The following is a 19737-nucleotide window of genomic DNA, read 5'->3' as shown; positions in this document are numbered from 1 at the left end:
AAATCTTAGAGATTCCCAGGCAACCATCACTTCTTTTGAAGACTTGGAGTAAAAGCATTAGAAAGGAAAAACCTTACACAAATTAATATTGCTATAACACAGATTAAGAACTTTTAAGATGATAATCCATGAAAGGAACATGATCTCTTTCTTTCCAGCACCACTAATGTTAATAAGTTGAGGAAGAAAATCCATCAGCACTATACACTCACATGATTACATTTACATATGTGCAACGACACACTTTTATAGGCATGAAGGGAGAGAGCAAGGCTAAGAGCGATATCACACCTCAAGATGAAGGGCACATGTAGTTTGGAAGAAACAGGTCCAAACACATCTGATTCCTGCGACATCTGGAGAATTACTCTTCGTACAATGTCACCTAGGTACATTCCTGATATCATTTTCTCAAAACCCTGCAGCATGATTCTCATCAATCAGCAACCGTCATAAATTGGTGGGCCAAAAGTTTGGTCAGGAAATAGGTGAATTAGGAGGCCTACAAACAACCCAATTCCACCTGATCATTTGGATTAGGACTATCAGCATCCAAGTCGATATCGTACGAAGTTCTTGGCAAATGAGAAGACCAAAAATTTCCCCATTCCATGTTGACAACCTAATCACATTTTAAGAATATCACTAAGCATGGCAATTAACAAATAATTTAGCAAATATGCAATCTTAATACACAACTAGTGCTTAATCATGCTCAAAAGGATACCATGCCTCCTGAAGTTGTAAGTAGTCCTTGGCACTTAATGATGGCATCTGCACGCTCCAAATAACAGGCATTAGTACCTGTACCAAAAATCACAGCGGCTACTGTGTCCTCATCATCATAATGACCAAGAGCCAATGTCCCCACAGTATCATTTACCTGCTTAAGAAAAATACACTCGTCAAATCATGCAACTGAAGCAACTAATTGATACAATTAACATAATGACAAACAGAACTCTATATCTGCTTGTACAATAACAAACAATGTGAGCATAGCCAAAGTAAATGTCATAAATAAACAAAAAAAGTGACAATAAACATTTCCACTTGAAACAAGCAAATCAAGAAAGTTAGCATCCAATAAAAGATGTCCTAAAAGAAAATTATCCTAAACTAAGTTTTATTGCACCGCCTATATGCTTTACAGGGTGTTATAACCACTAAACTCCAGACTTTACCCCTCAACTAACAGTCATGATGCAGTAGGAGTAGTACAGCTCTATATCCAATATTTCCACTGTACATAATCATATAGAATTTTAAATTTAAAAATGAAGTTGATTGCATACGAGAACAGCCACTCGCATGTCCAGGCCTTTACGAGATATTGCTTGCTGCAAGCACTCAGAAACATCTCTTCCAACCTGCAAAAAAGTGCAACATACTACATAAGTAAATCATCTGCTTTTATAACAGCAGTTCATTAAACAATAATGTTTTTCCCAATCTTTAATTAATTCATGCGACGCCATTTATACCATAAGTCAGTAGTTGGCACGACCAATGTCAGATCGCCCTAAACAATAGTGTGGGATTTGTGGTTCTTTATGCAAGTTCCTCAACTAGAATGCAGAAAAGCATGTATATAACACAGTAAAATATCCTATAGTATAAATAAAAAAGAAAGGTGGAAATTCTAAGAAGGAACAAGTAGACTTATCCAAGTAACATTAATTTTGAACATATACTTTACAATAAAAATTGCTGGGGGAGTGGGGGAGTCCACAAAACTTTATGCTTTCTTGACACCACTGTGGATTACTTGGATAGCAAAGAAAGCAAACATAATGCAACTAACCATGTCTTCAACTGAGAATCCTTTTGTCCATTTAATTAGATTTCCTGATGATGAAGAAGTTTGTTTCACTGGAAATGAAAATGTGAATCCAAGTTCCCTGCTTTCCTGTTGTGTAGTTATGGAACCTTTTTCTTCTCTTTCAACAAAATCCTTCAACAATGTTGCTACAAAATCAAAGAGCTCCTGCAAGCAGAAAACAGAACAAAGGGAAAATATCAATGTTTCAAGTCTCCAAATTCAAGTACTCCGTTAGTGCCTATTGCCTAGAAAAATTTGGAGCCACCTCGCTTGTGCTGGTCATCAAATTCTGCGGAATGGGTTGTCGATCAAGGTCACGTCCAATGATAGTAGATCTCTGGCCTCCTAACTGAACACGCAATACTCGGGAATTTGTTCCACCAAGATGTAGAGCATAATAAGTTCCTCTTTCCTTCCTGGAAAAATGTGTTGCTTAGATGTATCAGAAAATGCTAGCACACAGAAAAAACCAAGTCATTAAATTTTGAATAATAAATCAAAACCTAATCTATAACATATATAAGTAAATGAAACCCACACTATAAGCACACAAGTTAGAACAATGGCCAGTAGTTCCAATTGCAAGCTAGTTTGCATCAATTTGCCAGCTGCTGAACTCATCGCAAGACTAAACTAAACAATTGTTTGAGAAGCGGATAATTAAAGAAAATGTGAATTGTTCGCATCGAAGTAGAAAACAATTTGAACGGTAGTTCGAAATAGATAGTAGCTCATTAACTAAACAAGAAAAGATAAGGTGAATGAGATTATCATATAAATGAAAACAGAACTAGAAGGATCATGAAATAGCAGAAGAAGAATTAGGAGAATGGTAAGTAATCTAGCACAAAATACTTGAACTTTAACATCAATAGCATCCGCTAAATCGAGGACAACACCAACAGTAAGAAGTCGAAAATTCCAAAGCAGCTAACTAATAAATAAGAAAAAAGGTTTTCATAATCTAGATCGTGATTCTCCTCTTAACAACTAAACTAACAGAGACCACAAAATGCATAAAACATAAAAGGACAAAACAACCATAACAAATTGCATTGCATTAATATCACACTCCATCGGGCAAGTAATAGGAGATTGACGAGTAGATTCACCAGCAAATGATTGCATGGTTATTTTATCCTAATAAGAACTCATTTTGCACCCCCAAACAAAAACAAGAAATTGGCAAGGAACGAATTTACTTTTTGAGTACATGAATTATAGGATAACATAAAACACTCCGGCATACTGACAAATAAATGGTGCTGTGTATCATCTACAACAGAGAGATTCAGCTTCAAGATTCCAGACTAAGTACTCATGCACATTATCAAAATGACGTCTCTAGAAAACGAAAAAGTGGAACAGATAATCAGCAACTCCGCAGACATAGCAACAAGGAAAGAATAATTAACATTAGTAACTAAAGTTAAAAATAGAGCAATAAGAAAAGTCGGAACGTTAATCCCTGTAAAATACACAAGAAAACTTTTTCACAATTACAACCATCATATATCATTTTTTTAGAATTATTCTAGAAACAAGTTTTACAATGCAGGGGGTTGAATACGACAATAACCCTAATATCTGAAAAGATTAGAACTTTATCCACCATACTCAAAATGAAATCGATGCCACATATAAAAAGCCACACTTAAACACAGCGGCATATTCGAGTACTAAACCGGACAAAACCAACTAGAAGTCAACTAAAATACACATGCAGCAGATGAACAGACATACACGCTAATATACACACGAGTTTACACACTAACAAACACACATAAGCATATGCATACAAAATTATCTGTTCTATACCCAGTAGGGAGTTTGTGAACGTAGGTGAGGAGCATTTTAAGCTTAGACCCGCCCTCAGACGCGAGGCCAGCGTGCATCTCAACCGCCATAGCATCGACAACCTGCCGCAGCCGCCCAACGGGGGTAGCGCAGCCCTCCTCCAGTTCCTCCAGCAACCTTACCACCCTCCTCCACGCCCTCCGCCGCCTCACACTCCTCTCCACCATCATCGAAGCCACCACGCAAGCCGCCACCGCACACCCCGCCGCCAACGCCACCACCACCTTACCCATATACGATGCCTTTCCCCTCCCAAACCTTTATTCCTATCTCCCTAACTCAGAAACCAAATCAAAATCAATCAACCATCTTCACCAGGAAACGACGAAAAAGTCCTCCTTCAAGTGATCAACACACGGCAACGTTTCGACGATCGGATTCTTCCGACAAACTCCCGTCGGAGCGTGTAAACGGTCGGCCTGCTCCCACCGAAGTGAAAAGAAACGAAACGGCGGCCTATGCGGACGTCGGGGGTCTCAGACGGCGTCGTCCTGAGGATTCTTCTCCTTAGATTTTTCTCCTCTTGCGACTGTGGAGAAACGAAGAAGAGTTGCTCGAAGAAAAGTTTTCTATTAGAGAGAGAAAGTAAGAGAGAGGGGGAGAGAGAGAGAGAGAGAGTAAATGGTAGGAGTGTCATGGAAAGCGAACTGTTTGGTACTTATAAGGGTGATGAAGTGACGGATTTGACCCTGAAGAATAAGGAAATCCCGGATTTGTTACCTTTTCGATGTAGCGAGGTGGATTCTGGTTTGACCGGGCGTAGAAACTTGAGGGAATTTCTGCCACATGGGATCCCCTCCTGAAATGACAAGTTTGCCACTGGCCTTTAGTGAGGAAATTGGGATGGTTTGGAGATTTGAAGTTGAAAGGTGTAGTTTTGATTAATTGACCTATGTCTCCCTGTTGATGTGGACCTTTTCCTAATAGTAGAAATATCATTTTCATAACTTTCTACTTTTTAATTATTATGCATCATTATTCAAATTTACTCAGTAAATTAGTTTTTATTATCATATTATCCGTTCATTTACAAATACCTTCGTACTTAATGAAATTGAAACCCGTAAACTTATATGTATATAACTATAAGTCCTCTAAAGGGGCAACCCAACGATTTAAATTCAAAATTTTATACGAGAGGCTTTAAATTCAAATTTGGGTGTTTGGGGTTGTACTAAGATCACAGTTAATGAAATACATATAGAGCTATGAAATTTCAGCGTCAGACGGAAACTGCAGTTATCATACTTATCGCAATACTTTATTGTTCATCTGAATTAATATTAATTTATTATTAGTAATTATTGAATTTCATAGTTGAAATTGTATTATTTTCCCAATAAATTAAATATTTTTCTTTTATTATATATTTAGAATTTCAATCTCATTGGAGCTAAATAGACTGAAAAGTCAAACCCTAAACTTCTTTAGGAATGATGTTGTTCCAGTGTTTCTCCCCTCTCTACAATGAGAGTGGGGAAGGACCTATAAGGCATATCCGGGGAGGCAAATGGGCAAAACAGACATTTCCAGATTGTGGGTGTGTAGTGTGTACTTTGTTTTTTTTTTTCTACTTTCACAATTGTCGTTCCCTTTTATATATGTACTAATAATATGAATGTGTGTGTATATATATATATATATAGTGAGAGAGAGAGAGAGGGAGAGAGTATTGTTGTTGGGAGTAGAAAGAAAGTGGGACAGGCACAAGAGGCAAAACGGCGACGGAGTAGCTGCGTATTCCGCTGCAGCGCCCGTACATGGTGCCAGCTGTGATCCGCTAATTCCAGCTATCCATCCAAAAAGCAATTGCATCCATCCATCCCTCCATTTCCTCTCTCTCTCTCTCTCTCTATTTCTTTTTTCTTTTAATTTTTTTATTTTATGAAGACTGATGGATTTAAATAATTTATAAATTCAGATGACTCATTCTCCTGTGAGATCTCTTCTAACATAAAATTACAAATCTCATAAAATTTAAGTGCACACTTGAACAATGAACACTAATCGAATTTATCCTAATATCATTTATTGTTCATCTAAAATCTCATAAGTTGATGATATAAGCATGCATGTTAAATCGATCACAATCAATGAGTTTAAATGGCTTATTAACCCCAGTGGCTTGTCTCCCTAAATATTGTATTTTTAAGATAATTATAATACTTTAGTGAACAATACATCGCACGTTGCACACCACATCTAAGTAGTTGTGATTTAAATAAGGTCGATGCAAGAATTACGCATTTATCTTTAAATTATGATTATCATGTGATGCTAGTTACAGTTAAACGGCAATCAAATTCTCAAATAATACAATTTTTTTGTCAAAACAATATCATTATAAATCTCGATGACAGTCCCTAATAGTTATAGAACTATTATCTTTTTAAACATGAGATATTAATGACATAATTACAAGAACGGGGCATTCAAATTTGAGAACCTATTTATAATTTTAGAAAAGATGTGTTCGACTACCAACAATTGTGTGACTGACAAACACGTCAGCTCGAGATGTTGGGATAAATATGTCTGACCTGTCGCACAGTCACAATGACTGGACAAATACATCATTCGACATAATCTCGTGTGCCACATGTCCTGCTATGAATTCACCGTATCAAATAGTATGGATCATATTATATTACTACAATATAAAATCCACCGCTTTCGCAGTGTGATCCGCATGCAATAAAAGCGTTTATTTATTTATATTTTAAATAAGTCAATTAAAAAATCTTTAAATAAAAAGGGAAAATCACATTAATACCTTATAAAATTATGGCTAATTACAAATATTCATTGTCCTTTGCTAATAAAAAAAATACATTTCTTTGAAATCGTAATTATAATTATAAATGCATATTTTGAGATAATTTACATCAACATCTTTTAATATTTATAAAAAATATAATTAAATTTAATTTCAGAGAATGTTTATATAATTGATGGCATGTTAATATATGATAACTTCATTGAACCTAGCCACCTAGGCCAAAAAGCAGTTCACCGCAGTAAAGTGAGGGCGCGCTCACGCAATCTTTGTCTGTCAAAGCAATCTGTTTATGTCTTTCATTGATGTCGACTGCTGATCTGGGATTCTCTACAGACGGGTAGTGGGTAGTCTTCCGGAGGGGGATAACCAGAGCCGTGGGATGCGTTGAATATTATAATAGAGAAAAATGAAGTAGTTGACTCTTGCCATGTGTAGCCCCACCATAAAGTAGAGATTGAACTTGGCTTTAAGCACGTGCACCACAATAGCAGCTTTAATTTCCCACACCCCTTCATTTCTTATTATTCAAATTCTGTATAATTTTATTAACATCTTTTCAAATCACACCCATTGATTATATGAATTAACGGCTGGGATGATCTTACATGTCATGAATATTTTTATATTATTTTAAGTATGTATGAGATTATTTTTAAAATAATTGACAATTTTATAATTCCGAGTTTGTATTCAAGACGCGATAGCAATAACTTTGATCTTTTCGTAATGTTTTAATTTATATTTTATGTTTTTGAACTGCTTAAATTAAACTTAAGACAAAAATTATAAATTTCTTTCTATTAATTTCATATATACATAAGTTATTTATGTATTTGAACTCCTGTCAATTTTCACAGTTGATTCATGCTATAAAACAAGCTCGTATTTTATCTTTGTTACATTTTCTCAATAATGAGAAACAATTTGAAAGAATCGAGTCGACCGCTAGAACTACCGGTCTTAGAACCAGAAATAAATAGGCTTATTCTTTGTTCACTTGAATCAGAATTCCAATCGGAACTGGTGTTTTGTTCGACAAATTCGAGAATCTAAACTTGATTAGCGTGTCGTGTTGTGCGTATCGACCCGTGCAGTGCTGTAGCTAACGCGTTAAGTATCCCACCTGGAGAGTATGTGCGCAAGAATGAAATTCAAAGGAATTGATGGGGCCCGCACAAGCGCTGGAGCATGTGGTTTAATTAGATGCAAAGCGAAGAACCCATAAAAATTAAAAAATTAAATTGTCTAATCAACCACTCCAATACCACTTTTAACTTTTGTTTTCAAACAATATCTAATTTTTACGACGGACTTAATTTACAACATTATTTAAAACTCATTTTTACCACAGAAATAAAAGCTGTCACAAAGAATATTGACGTCAAAAGTTATAAATATTTCTCTTCTAACTTTTACAACTTATTGTAAAATTATAAATATTGTCTTATTTTTTCAAATGCTTCAACTTCAATTTTTTTTAAAATTTTCATTTATACTTCTGAACGCTTTAAATTTGCACTTTTACGTAATTTACAATTTTATTTTACCAGAAAAATAAAAACCATTCCGCACAACTCATAAAGAACAGAGAAGTAAAAGAAAAAAAAATACAAGCAATTCACTTGTGATATTGCATGAGCAAATTATTTCGTATGAAGAAAAAAAATAACAAAATATCAATTTATATTTTATAAAATAAAGCTATGTATCTAATTAGATAAAAAAATAAACTACTCTATTTTAAAAATATAAAAAAAATAAAATAATATTTTTTTATAAAAAAATAATTTACTCATTTAGCACGGAAGTAAATTATATTAAACCAAAGTAAAAGGCAGTGGATTTTGCGGTAACGTATGAAGAGTTGGAGTGAATTTGAAGCGTCGGATGCTCAGAATATCATCAGCACTCTGCCGCCCTCATTAATTCACCCCCGCATTCATTGCCACCTCTCAACTCAATTATTTATTTCTCTATTTTTTTTAATAGATTAGTTAATTATGTTATAAATTTAAATTATTAATAATTTATATTAGCAACACTATATATATAATGAATTAATTATTATTATTATAATAGATCAATAACTATTATTAAAATAGATTAATACTGATGTATTGCAAGAATTTGAACCCATGACTTATTAGTCATAAAGCATCAGCTTTGCCAATTAGCCTCTTTCTGTATTTCTATTACTTGCTTTAATGGAAAAGATATAAATAATAATCACTATTAATTCTTACTCTTGAGTTTGATCTAAGGGGTTATTTTTTAGAATTAAAGTTTGAAAATTGATCCCTTTTAAAAAGATTAATACTGAAGAAAACTCTTTACACTCTACAAGAAAATAGGGTAATTAACCTATTTGACTTATTTATGAGCAATATATCATTCTATTACATGGGCTATGGACATTTCATTATGTAACGGGTCATGTGCAGTACACTCAAGTTACTGATCGTCTTTAATTCTAAGAAACGAGGTGTGTTTTTTACTGCATTTTTCCCTTTCATTCAATAATTTCGGACTGACTAGCACACAATGTTGCAGTTTTCTCCTCGACCCTTATTATGAAATTTAATGACTATAAGGTTTTCTTACTTAAAAAAATATTTTTTTGGGTAGATAAATTAAAAAAATGGGTTGGTAGTTCATTATTAACATTCAATTTTGGGGGCATCAAATAATAATTATATAGATGGAATTAAATAATCATTTAAAAAAAAAAAGAAAAAGAAAAGAAGTAGAGGGAGAGGTATAAGGAAGGTTTGTTCTATGTGTTGAATTTTGGTGGTGTTTGATTGAAAGCAAGAACAAATAGACAGGTAAGCAAATGGGAATATGATGAGATGGAGACATAATTCCCCCCAACTATTATTATCTCCATACTCATTTTTTTATTCTTTTTCTTGGTATATAATATAGTTGTACATATTTATGTTCATCATTATTTGGCTACATTCAACCAATGGGAACTTCACATGCCCTCTTCAAGTTGTAATTATTATGAGGATATTGTTGTTTTGGCTTGTCCATCACTTGTAATAATAATGCAACCCTTTTTCATAAACAATCTAAACAAAAAACAACAACTACCCATCCTCAAATATATACATGCACATATACACATACACTAATTTATCGCATTTTAAGTGGGCTGTGAATTATTAAATCGTATCATATCAAGTTATTATTTCAATTTTATGACGCTACGAATGTTTGGATATAGGTTACTGGTACAAAATATATCTTATTATGAATTTAGGGACGTACGATTCTATGTAGCTTTCTTTCTGTCCTGGTGTAAAGATTATAATTCGATATTCATTATGGAGCAAGATAAGTATCAGGGATTAGAGCTCGTTTATAGATTACAAAATACCCACCAACCCAACTCTCACATTTGTAGAAGGAATCGAGCGCACATCCTTTTGATAAAAAATGGGATATCATTACTGTTGATGTAATAACTCTATGTGACCTATTTATGTTTACTGAAAAACTAAGATTGCATTTAGATTAAAAAAATTGTAATAATTTTTTTTTTTAATTATTTTGCATCAACATATATATTGAAAGTATTTAGATAAATTGAGTTTTAGTTATAGGTCAATTTTCAAATTTAAATTATTGAGTGGAAGACATGAAATCCAAGAGACAAAAGGAACATTATTAAGGAAAAATCCTCAAAATTGCCAAAAAATGGTGGGAAATTTTAGTATATTTTAATTGTTATGCCGAACGAACATTATAAATACTCCCTCGTTATAAAGGTAAATTTGCTTAAATGTCGGAGGGTTGTCGCCTGTTTCCTGTAAGCAAGAATTGATTCGACATCTAATCTAAAAATTCGTGGAATTTCATCGATGGATATTCTACAATTCAACCATATAGAATTTGGGTGTTAATTAAGTTCGAGTATAAAATATTATATTTATTACTAAAATTTTAAATTCAAATGAAGCAATTGAGCAACTTGAGATGAAGGAAGACAAAAGCAATGCATGAATTCATACATCGCTATCAAGTGGAGTTATAATGATACTAAAGTCGCAAAAAGTTGATGTCTTAAAGCGGGTGAAGTGGATTATTGTTGACCTTGACCACGATTTTAATATTATTATTACATTAAATTATTAATACGAAGCTTTTAGGACAACTCTCTCTCTCTTTTATATGTACATATGTTGTCGTGATCAAGAAAGTCGTTATCACGAGAAAAAAGTCATTGTCGCTATTTCCAAATAACACCTTCACGCCAATGAATGCCACATATTTTAAATTAATTTAAATAAAGACATTTGGGAATTACGTTGTCCTTGTCTTAATTTATGTTTAACCCTACATACATACGATGTAACGAGACATAATTCAGTTAGCGATAAATTAAGATTTTATTGTTATAATATTATGAATCCAAATCTTATCAATATGTAGATATTAGTCTACTTTAATATATTTATTGATTTATTATATAATAGTAAATATTGAATTAATATTTATGATGGATATATTAGTAATTAAAAGTCATAATATAATTCTAATTGATGAACTCCTTATATATGATATTAGACTATTTTTATAGTAATTATTGGTTCATTGTAATAGTAAATATTTAATTAATATTGATAATAAATATATTAGTTATTGATAATTAAAAAATTATTATATAATTATAATCAATTCAACTTCTTACTTATAATATAAATCTTTTTTTTTTTGGAATTCACCAAGAAATATAAAGGTATGTAGACTTATAATGAATCAAGACGGGGATGAATTTGTCCAAATTTGAGATCAGCTTATATTCAAAATTTTATAATTTTTTTTAAATAACATCGCTATTTTTAAAATGAGAGTAATAAAGACTTGTCGTTTCATACATGTAAAAATAAACTTTTTTTTTTAATTTAAGAATAAAAATAACTAATTTCATTATAAAATGCATCAAAATATTTAATTTATTAGATACATCAATAATTTCATAATGAAAAAAATAACATATCTAATAAACGAAAAGTATAGAATTTATTTGGATTGAAGAAACACCTTAATGTTAAGGATCGTATGTTGTTACTATAACGATGAATTTTAATTTTTATCAAAACACTTATTAAATTAAAATATGTCACGATCTATATTTATTTTAAAATTAAAAAATGCGTAATATAATTATATGTATTATATATCAAATACTTTTTATTCCGTATTTAGATGACCAAAAATAAAGAATTAAAATTAATCTTTAAAACATAATATTGCATCAAGAAGAAAATAATATTTATATATTTTATTTTAAATAATTTAGTAAATACAACAAAAAATTTTAAATTATAGTAATAATGCAGGAGGGGGCATCTCAGCTGTCATACACTTGCACACACTCTATTATATATCGCACGTTGTCTAAACCGTTGATTAGGAAAATCCCATTGGGCGTAGAGTCTGCTGCTGAGGGCTGTCGGCACCATATACTGTCCCAACCCCCACCCTTCCCTGATGGACACGTCTACGCTTCCCTGTTCTGACAGCTCAATGGCCCCTAATTGTATTTCCGGTTTTACCCCTGGATTCTCTCCACCCCATTCTCCGCGTAACACACTATAACCTTAGTCACTCCTCACGTGAGATCCGACACGTCACCCGTTGCATCACCCCCTCTACACCTGGGCCCACCCCACCTCCCTTTGCCCCCCCCCCCCTCCCTTTTTATTTTTATATTCAACCAATTGTGCACTTCAATATCATTTTCATGTAAGCTATTACAATTTTCTTCTCTAAAATCTGGTGCAATCATATTTAAATTCTTTGTTATTTAAAATTTACAGTATTCATGAAGTTTGTATCTGTATAAGCAATAGATTCTTTTATTAGTTATAATTTACTGAATTAGTGAATATTAATTAAAAAATAATTAAAAATTAATATTTATTTTTGATTGACTTGTTACTGACTTATTGCAAGTTAAATTATATTTTTTTGGCTAAATTATCTTTATAGTGATAAAGATATACATTCTCATATGCCTTAATATTTGAAAATGTATAAGGATAATTTAATCATAACAAAATTTATTTGGGCTGCTCCAGTAATAAATAAATTTGAGTTAAATATGAATTTTTATCTAATTTTTATTAGTATCAATAAATTCGATATATTTTAACTAACAGGTAAATTTATTTATTAGACGAAAGCAAATTTTAAGAATATTAGATATAATTTCTTAAATTATAAATTTTTTTTATATAATTAAACCAAATCTTGGAGAAGAGATTGAAATTATCACTTTTTTTTTGGGTTTTTATTACGCAAAGGGAAATGAAATTGAATCCCTTTTTCTTTCTCTCACTCTCTGAATCTGAGTCCGACCAATTAAAGTCTAGAATGAAGGAGGCAGTGGCCTCAATTTCCTTTTTATTTTCCTTAATTCTTTGTGTATGTATAATATATTAATTAACAATTGAAGCACATTCCATAACATAAATATAATTATTATTTATAGATCTCTCACAATAAATTACCTATTTAGTTTCCTTAAATTTTTTGTGTATGTATAATATATAAATTAACAATTGAAACACATTCCATAAATAAATATAATTATTATTTATAGATCTTTCTCAATAAATTGTGTGTGTATATATATATGTGTGTGTGTGTGTGTGAGAGAGAGAGAGAGAGAGAGAGGTAAGGAAAATTGTTTTGATTGAATTACATTGCAAGTGATGTAACATTTGTCTTATTATTAGTAATTGTTTTATCAATAAATATTAATAGCATGACAAATAATACAGTATTTAAGAGAATTAAAATGAGGATGTGTGTGGTAAGTAAGATTAGAAGTTTGATGAAGTGGTGAGTATGAGATTAGAGCAGAAATAAGCTGTGTGCAGTTCAGTGTTCATCTTCTCAATGCTTCCTGAATCTGCTATATTTTCTCCCAGTAAATGGAACCCAATTACTGTCAAAATCCATTCATGAAGCAACAACCAAGAACAACAGTACTCTTTACACTTCTCAACCATAATTCAATCAAAGCTCAACATACAGCCATCCCCAACCCAAATCAAGGGTTTTTTGTTTACCTCAATTTGAAAAAGCATGATTCTCCTATGCCGGCAATGCCTTCTCACTGTAGTTTAGTTCATTGCATCACCAAACAGCAACCATCTGGTTCCAGATTAAGGATATGCTTCTCAAACGTTTGAAACTGGAAGGGACCTATTCTGAGAAAATAGTTCAAGAATTTTGTTTTGACTGGATATTGTCATCAATATGCCGGATTCTATACTCAACGTGAATATAGTAGGGTACATATACAAGAATATGTAACACAACTCTCAATACATTATAATAGCTACAATTGTTTGTAGAAGAGAACATATGCCTGGTCATGGAGCACCTTGCTTTCAGGGATGGGTGTAACAGAGGCATCGTCATAACGCAGCCACTTGCCATTTGGATGGCGTGCATCAGCAGTATAGTGGCCCTTTGAAGGGTCCCTTCCATGATGAGTGATTGTAGCGACAAGCTCATACCTTCTAACCTATATCAATCAGTAGCAGAAAAGAGCTCAATAAGAAGCTATATAGTGCCTTGCATTCCTATGAATCCAGATAACAGGATTCATCTTTACAGGACATGGAACCCTTTCATTCTGTTCGACAAAAAGTGTAATTAAAAATTTCAAGGCTACTGTGCATTTGATACCAGAAAGATTTCCTCGGCCTTGAAACAGGGTTGCTATAATCTAATTTCAAATGAAAATGTGATGAGACCATCTGAAAATTTTCAGTAAATTTCAACTCTTTAAATTTTATCCAACAAGTATAACAAATGGGTCTCAGGGATACCAAACGTGGAACTTTCTGAATGTTCCCTCCAAGGCAGAAGATATAAGCATTTAGTAGTTTTATGGCGTAAACTAAAATAGCAATGGGTATTATGTAAAGAAGAAGTGGAGACCTTGTCTGGGGGAAAAGGGTAATGTACTATAGCAAGCTAAAATAGACGAATAAGTAGAATAATACAAATCAAATGACAACTTCGATGAAAAAACTATATTACTAGTCAGTCATGTCATCGAAGGACATAAAACCCAAAAGGAGGAGCAATTCACCTCAGAGGACGGAGAGGCAAGCAATTCACGACCAACAACAAGCTCTAAAGGAAAATGCACAGTTTTGTGAAGTTTAGTGCTTCCTTGACTTCCATAGCTAAAGCGCATCAAGTGCAAAACCATTATCTCAGAGAGCTCCAGGATCTTAACAGACTTGCTTGCAGTCACCACCTCAGCCTGAGATATTTAGATCATAGTTGAATTTAAATGATTAATCTACATGGTGTATTTTTTTGTTATAAACATTGGATTCTTATATGATGTAATGATTAACTACCCAATGTAACCAGAGATACCACACCAGTTGCATATCCAACCATCCATCGCTAATCAATGACCAAGAATTCTACTTCTTTTATATGGTTTATAACACTCCGGCGACAAAAGTTTAATATAAAGGAAGATTCAGGAGCACAAGAATCTAACAGAAACATAGAAGATTAAGTTAAAGAAGAAAATTATCAAACTATTGTAAAGCTATGTTAACATGCACAAAGAAGAGAGAGTGATAACATTGAATATATGATGTACCTTTCCAGCTGCTGAAGTTCGATACCCTTCAAGCGTTTCTGGGGCAGAAAACAATCGAAGTGCATCTTCTATTGTACAGACAGGCTCAGGACAAATATTGAGGTGGAGCAAGAGAAATGGTTGTATGGTGGCTGAGGCCTTGTTACCTGCTTAAACACAAGATGGGAAGTCAAGAGATGATATGCAAATGATGACAGCCAGCAAGATAATCAAATGATGACTGGATAGATGGGATTATATCTCCATTTGCTAAAGTTTTACAGTTAATTTATGGGATTAGCACCTAAGATAAAGATCTCCTGATCATACATGGTATGTCAAAACATAGTTAAAACAGAAAATATTGAATGAAATACTTTCCAATTGCCAACTTCTATTAACAATGCCCATTACTTTTCTTCCCTCATTTTCTTTTCCTTCAAGAGTTGCGCTATAGTTTTGACTAATCGCCAAACCATTTTTCCACAATTTCCAAACATGAAATATTTTGATAAGTTCAAAGTGGTAGGATATGTATCTTCAGCATAATTACTTTCAGTATTTTGATAATTCAGATCATAGCCTTAAACTCAATTTATATGATTGACACGTTTGATCTATGATCTGATCGAAGTCGCGATCACATCTCATGATTGAACTTCATTTAAAAAAAGCATTGGAATAAAGAAATGGATAACTGAAATAATTAATGATGTGATGCGTGAATTATGGATAAAAAGGTTCACACAGCATGAAGTTAGGTGCTTCAAATCCTGACCCACCTCTTGCCTTCACAACACTTCTTAATTGGCCTCCAAAAATGGCACTCAACTTTGATGGTACGAAACTCTGAGTTCTTGTAATAGCAGTTTTGTTCTTTGGGCCGACAGTCTCCCAGTTGTCATCTTCACTTTCATCATCAGTTGAAGAGACCAAAGATGCAGTTTTTCCATTTCCATTGGAAAATTGCCCATCAAGTTTAAGCAATTCATCATGCATCTGATGCATGATAAAACTTAAGAACTCCTGAGCATCTTCCTGCCTGAAAGGCATGCAGATATCCGACAATCAAAAGAAATTCTTACATGAATTTCAAAACCAAAATGGACAGATAATCAAAATAACATATACAGGCTACAGCTGCATATTTAGATAATTGGGACAAAACTGTAGTTACTGTACTATCCAACAATGCAGGTTTTAGGAAAATCAGTGAAACAGATTACAATATGCATATGATGGAAATTTAGGATCTATAACTTTGGTTTTAGTTTCAATACTAATCTTTTAACGAATGAAAGCCATTGGTAAAAGCCTGTAATAATTGTTCTCAGCAGGACATTGAGACTCTAATTGTACTTTTATAATTATTAGCTTCGTAATGAGCATCCATACTTCACCAGTTACAGCTTATAAATCAATATATGTAGTGAGTCAGCTGGTAAACTAACAATAGTTGTTGAATCTTTACCGAAAAAGTAGAGATTCGTAAAAAGTATGAGTCTCCTAAAAAATTATATTTGTTAAACTTGAAAGTTAGCAGTTTTAGTGGGCAACCATATTTCCCAAAATCCATTGGTGTAAGAATCTTGTAGGACCCTGTTACTAGCACATGTTGGCCCTGATGTTTTTACCTTATTCATTTTGTTCTTATACTGATTGTAAGGATCTCGCATAGAAACTTATTGTCAGAAATGACAATCAGTTTTCAAAAAGCAACAGAAAGTTCTGTGCTATAGATGCTGAGGGGTTGTAGTAACTTTCATTGGGACCAACCCAAGGCGTTGGTTTAAGCCCATGAAAAGTGGGGCAAGTTCCTCCTTAGCAAGAGGCATCGATTCTTCCCCAACAATTGAAGTCCTTCACCAGATATAGGAAAAGAGAAGATGCTTTCTTAAGTGGCTTCCAATTTTTCACCCAGGTAAGGGTCAAGAGAAAAATGCAAAATGACTGACTACAAATAAATTGAAAACAAAAGAATAACATCAAAAAGAAAACAGAGGCAATATGCACACACCTAGGCCTGCCTGATAAGTTATCAGAAATATCTGGAGTGAAGCTCTTCAATATGGAGTCAAACATGACAGGCCGAAATGGCCTTCCAGTTTCAAGAACAGTTTTCTCATTCCTTTTGCCAACTGAGTCGGTGAGTATGTCAAAGTCAGAGGTGAATTCAACAAATGCACGCAATGTTGGATAACCAATCTACAATTGCCAGAAGGAAATGCAACACCCATAAGTTGATATGTATGTTAAATAACTTTTTCATGCAATATAAATTGTTTCAGCATGCTACCTCTGGTATATTGCGATTTTTTAGCTCGTGCAAGAGTTCAAAAAATGGTGAACAAGATAGTAGAGCCTGAAGCGTTGCATTGAGAAAGCATAGGTTCCCCAAATTTACTAAACCTCGAGGCAAGAAGTTCCTAGGAGTAACATTTGGCCCATTTAATTCCTTGAAGATAATCTCTTGGGACTCCACTTGGTGAATGCCATTGCCAGAATCATCCAAGAAAACATCTTCTAAGGAGGAAGATAATTCACTCACATCATGGGTGCTAGGCTGCTCCAGAGTCGACCATTTTGAAAATTCATTGTCAGAACTTACAGATGCAGGTCGTTCTATGTGGCCTGGCTTCAGTTCTTTTGCACCACTATTACCAGGACATGTGCTACTCCTGCACCCATTTTCCTTCACAAAAGCCACTTCCACCTCTGATGTGGTCTCAGAAATGCTAGGAAGTCTAAAGACATTTGTACTAGCTGGCTTTGACAGCTCAGATCCTCCAGGTGAAAGGAGATCTGTCACTCTAGTACTGAAAATGCCCACAGATCTTAATGTTTCTGAATCCAAAGAACCAAAAGTGATATCTACATCATTCTTTTGTGGCTGGCATTGCATGGATCTGATCTCATCTTCTGTAAATGATCCAAAAATCAACACCTGAAATAGAAACATTACGTGAAGATAAATTGACGAAAATAATTGATTGCGGAACTGTAGACATCAAAATCTGTCAATCAATGCAAGTTTTACAAAAGAAGAAGATTCCTTCAGTAGAAATTAGTCCAATTTCGGAGTTAGTTTATGTTCTAGGACTGAATGTGTTAACCACTAATAGGGTACACCAGATTTCAGCTAAAATAAAGTGCAATACACTAGCTCATCAAAATTCAACAGCAGAATACTTAAAAAGGATAATGGCGAACAAATTGAAGGGCACTTTTCAAATTACCTTGTAATAGATTCAAAAGAAAATAAGTTGTGCACTGTGACAGTCTCACAATGATACCAGCTCCAATACCACGAATGGACAAAAAATTAAATAAAGAAACAAATTCCTAAATTTTCTTACGCTAAAACAGCCTCTATCGACACCACAGATTTTGTCTAACATGAATACCGCTCATCAAAAGTTATCATTTCCAAGTCCCAACTTGGTCATTTCAGTGTGAATGATCCGAACTTTCAAGCACCGACAAGCTCATAGTTCTTAATTTCCCCATATTCTTTCATTGTCCTTATTCCTCAACAAGCCAAAAACCAGACATCGTAAAAAGAGCAAAACCACCAAAATAAGCAAGAATGACACCACCAACGCCAATAAGCGAAAAAGATATTCCAACACAAAAGCTCTAAGTTACAAAATACAGAAAACATATATGCTACATTACACTCCGCAACATATCTCCCCATTAACTAAATTTTCTTTCCCAATTCCTCACTTGTCGGAAACAATGAAAATATTCATAATATACACCAAAACCCTAGCAAGCAGTCGTATCCACGGCAGCTCAAACCTCAACGAAACCTAAACCCGAACCCCATAACTCAAATATTTTCCAAGAAACCAAAAAAGCTTCTTATACACATTATCAAATACAACAAAAACATTATTTAAAAGAAAAAGAAAAAACAGAGAGGGAGAGAGAGAGAGAGAGAAAGGGAAAAGGGACCTGATGATGAGTCATATTGAGAATGGGAGCATGAAGGAGCTCATGGAAGAGCAGGAGAGTGGGCCATTGAGGTAGAAACGGTGCCGTTTGCTGGAAAGGCTGTCGGAGAACAAAGAGAGCAAAACGACTACGGAAGACATGAAATTTTGAGAGAGAAGGAAAAAGGCGTGAGAGAGACACAGATGAAACTACAATCCTTTTTTTATTTATTTTTTTAAAATAATATAAATAAACAGGATTGATATTCTTATTATTCCACTATCCAATTATTTTTAATTAATAATTAACTACAAAATAGCTAATATAAAAAGTCATTTGATTAAAAAATGTAACAATATAAATAATAATTAATGTATTTAAACTAATTCTGTTGGGAACTAGAAAGAAGTAGTTAAGGCTGTCCCACCAACTGTAATTTTATTTTGTGATTTCAATGAAAAAAAAATCATATATTAATTATATTGTGTTTATTTAGACTATTTTAATTAAATAACTCAATCCGTCTATTTAAATGGGTTGAGTTATTCAAAATAAATAATGATATTTATTTGAAATTAAAAATTAAAATTAAGCTTTGATAATATAGAATAAACACTTTATAATAATATATTTATCCAATTTAATAAAATCACATTTTATGAAACTTGTTGGACAAGTAAACAGAATTTTGTCGTCTTCTTAACTGGAAATTTT

General features: G+C 33.3%; 2 protein-coding genes across 2 annotated transcripts in view; both read right to left on the bottom strand.

Moving 5' to 3' along the window:
* LOC105170913 (hexokinase-3) overlaps positions 1 to 4338 on the bottom strand; it is a 5790-nt gene extending 1452 nt beyond the window's left edge. The window contains exons 1-7 of the mRNA XM_011091845.2: positions 3641 to 4338; positions 2088 to 2238; positions 1805 to 1987; positions 1296 to 1370; positions 728 to 883; positions 524 to 622; positions 292 to 419 (exon numbers count right to left, since the gene is read on the bottom strand). Of these exons, the coding sequence (XP_011090147.1) occupies positions 292 to 419; positions 524 to 622; positions 728 to 883; positions 1296 to 1370; positions 1805 to 1987; positions 2088 to 2238; positions 3641 to 3912 (1064 nt within the window). The 5' untranslated portion in view covers positions 3913 to 4338. The remainder of the gene's footprint in view (positions 1 to 291; positions 420 to 523; positions 623 to 727; positions 884 to 1295; positions 1371 to 1804; positions 1988 to 2087; positions 2239 to 3640) is intronic.
* Positions 13370 to 19213, bottom strand: LOC105170912 (ubiquitin carboxyl-terminal hydrolase 24-like). The gene is made up of 7 exons (XM_011091844.2): positions 19045 to 19213; positions 17384 to 18031; positions 17105 to 17292; positions 15870 to 16129; positions 15109 to 15254; positions 14578 to 14754; positions 13370 to 14004 (listed from the first exon to the last, which is right to left on the bottom strand). The coding sequence occupies exons 1-7, from the start codon at positions 19057 to 19059 to the stop codon at positions 13816 to 13818; spliced, it is 1623 nt and encodes a 540-aa protein (XP_011090146.1). The 5' UTR covers positions 19060 to 19213; the 3' UTR covers positions 13370 to 13815.

This window comes from Sesamum indicum, linkage group LG9 (assembly GCF_000512975.1).
Source record: "Sesamum indicum cultivar Zhongzhi No. 13 linkage group LG9, S_indicum_v1.0, whole genome shotgun sequence".
Taxonomy (NCBI): domain Eukaryota; kingdom Viridiplantae; phylum Streptophyta; class Magnoliopsida; order Lamiales; family Pedaliaceae; genus Sesamum; species Sesamum indicum.
This window is presented reverse-complemented; position numbering and strand designations above follow the sequence as displayed.

Excerpts from the sequence above, each read along its gene's own strand:
- LOC105170912 (XM_011091844.2), bottom strand. Across the intron at positions 17,293-17,383 it reads AAAATCGCAATATACCAGAG|ATTGGTTATCCAACATTGCG; the intron begins GTAGCATGCTGA and ends TGGCAATTGTAG. Across the intron at positions 14,005-14,577 it reads TTGCCTCTCCGTCCTCTGAG|GTTAGAAGGTATGAGCTTGT; the intron begins GTGAATTGCTCC and ends TGATTGATATAG.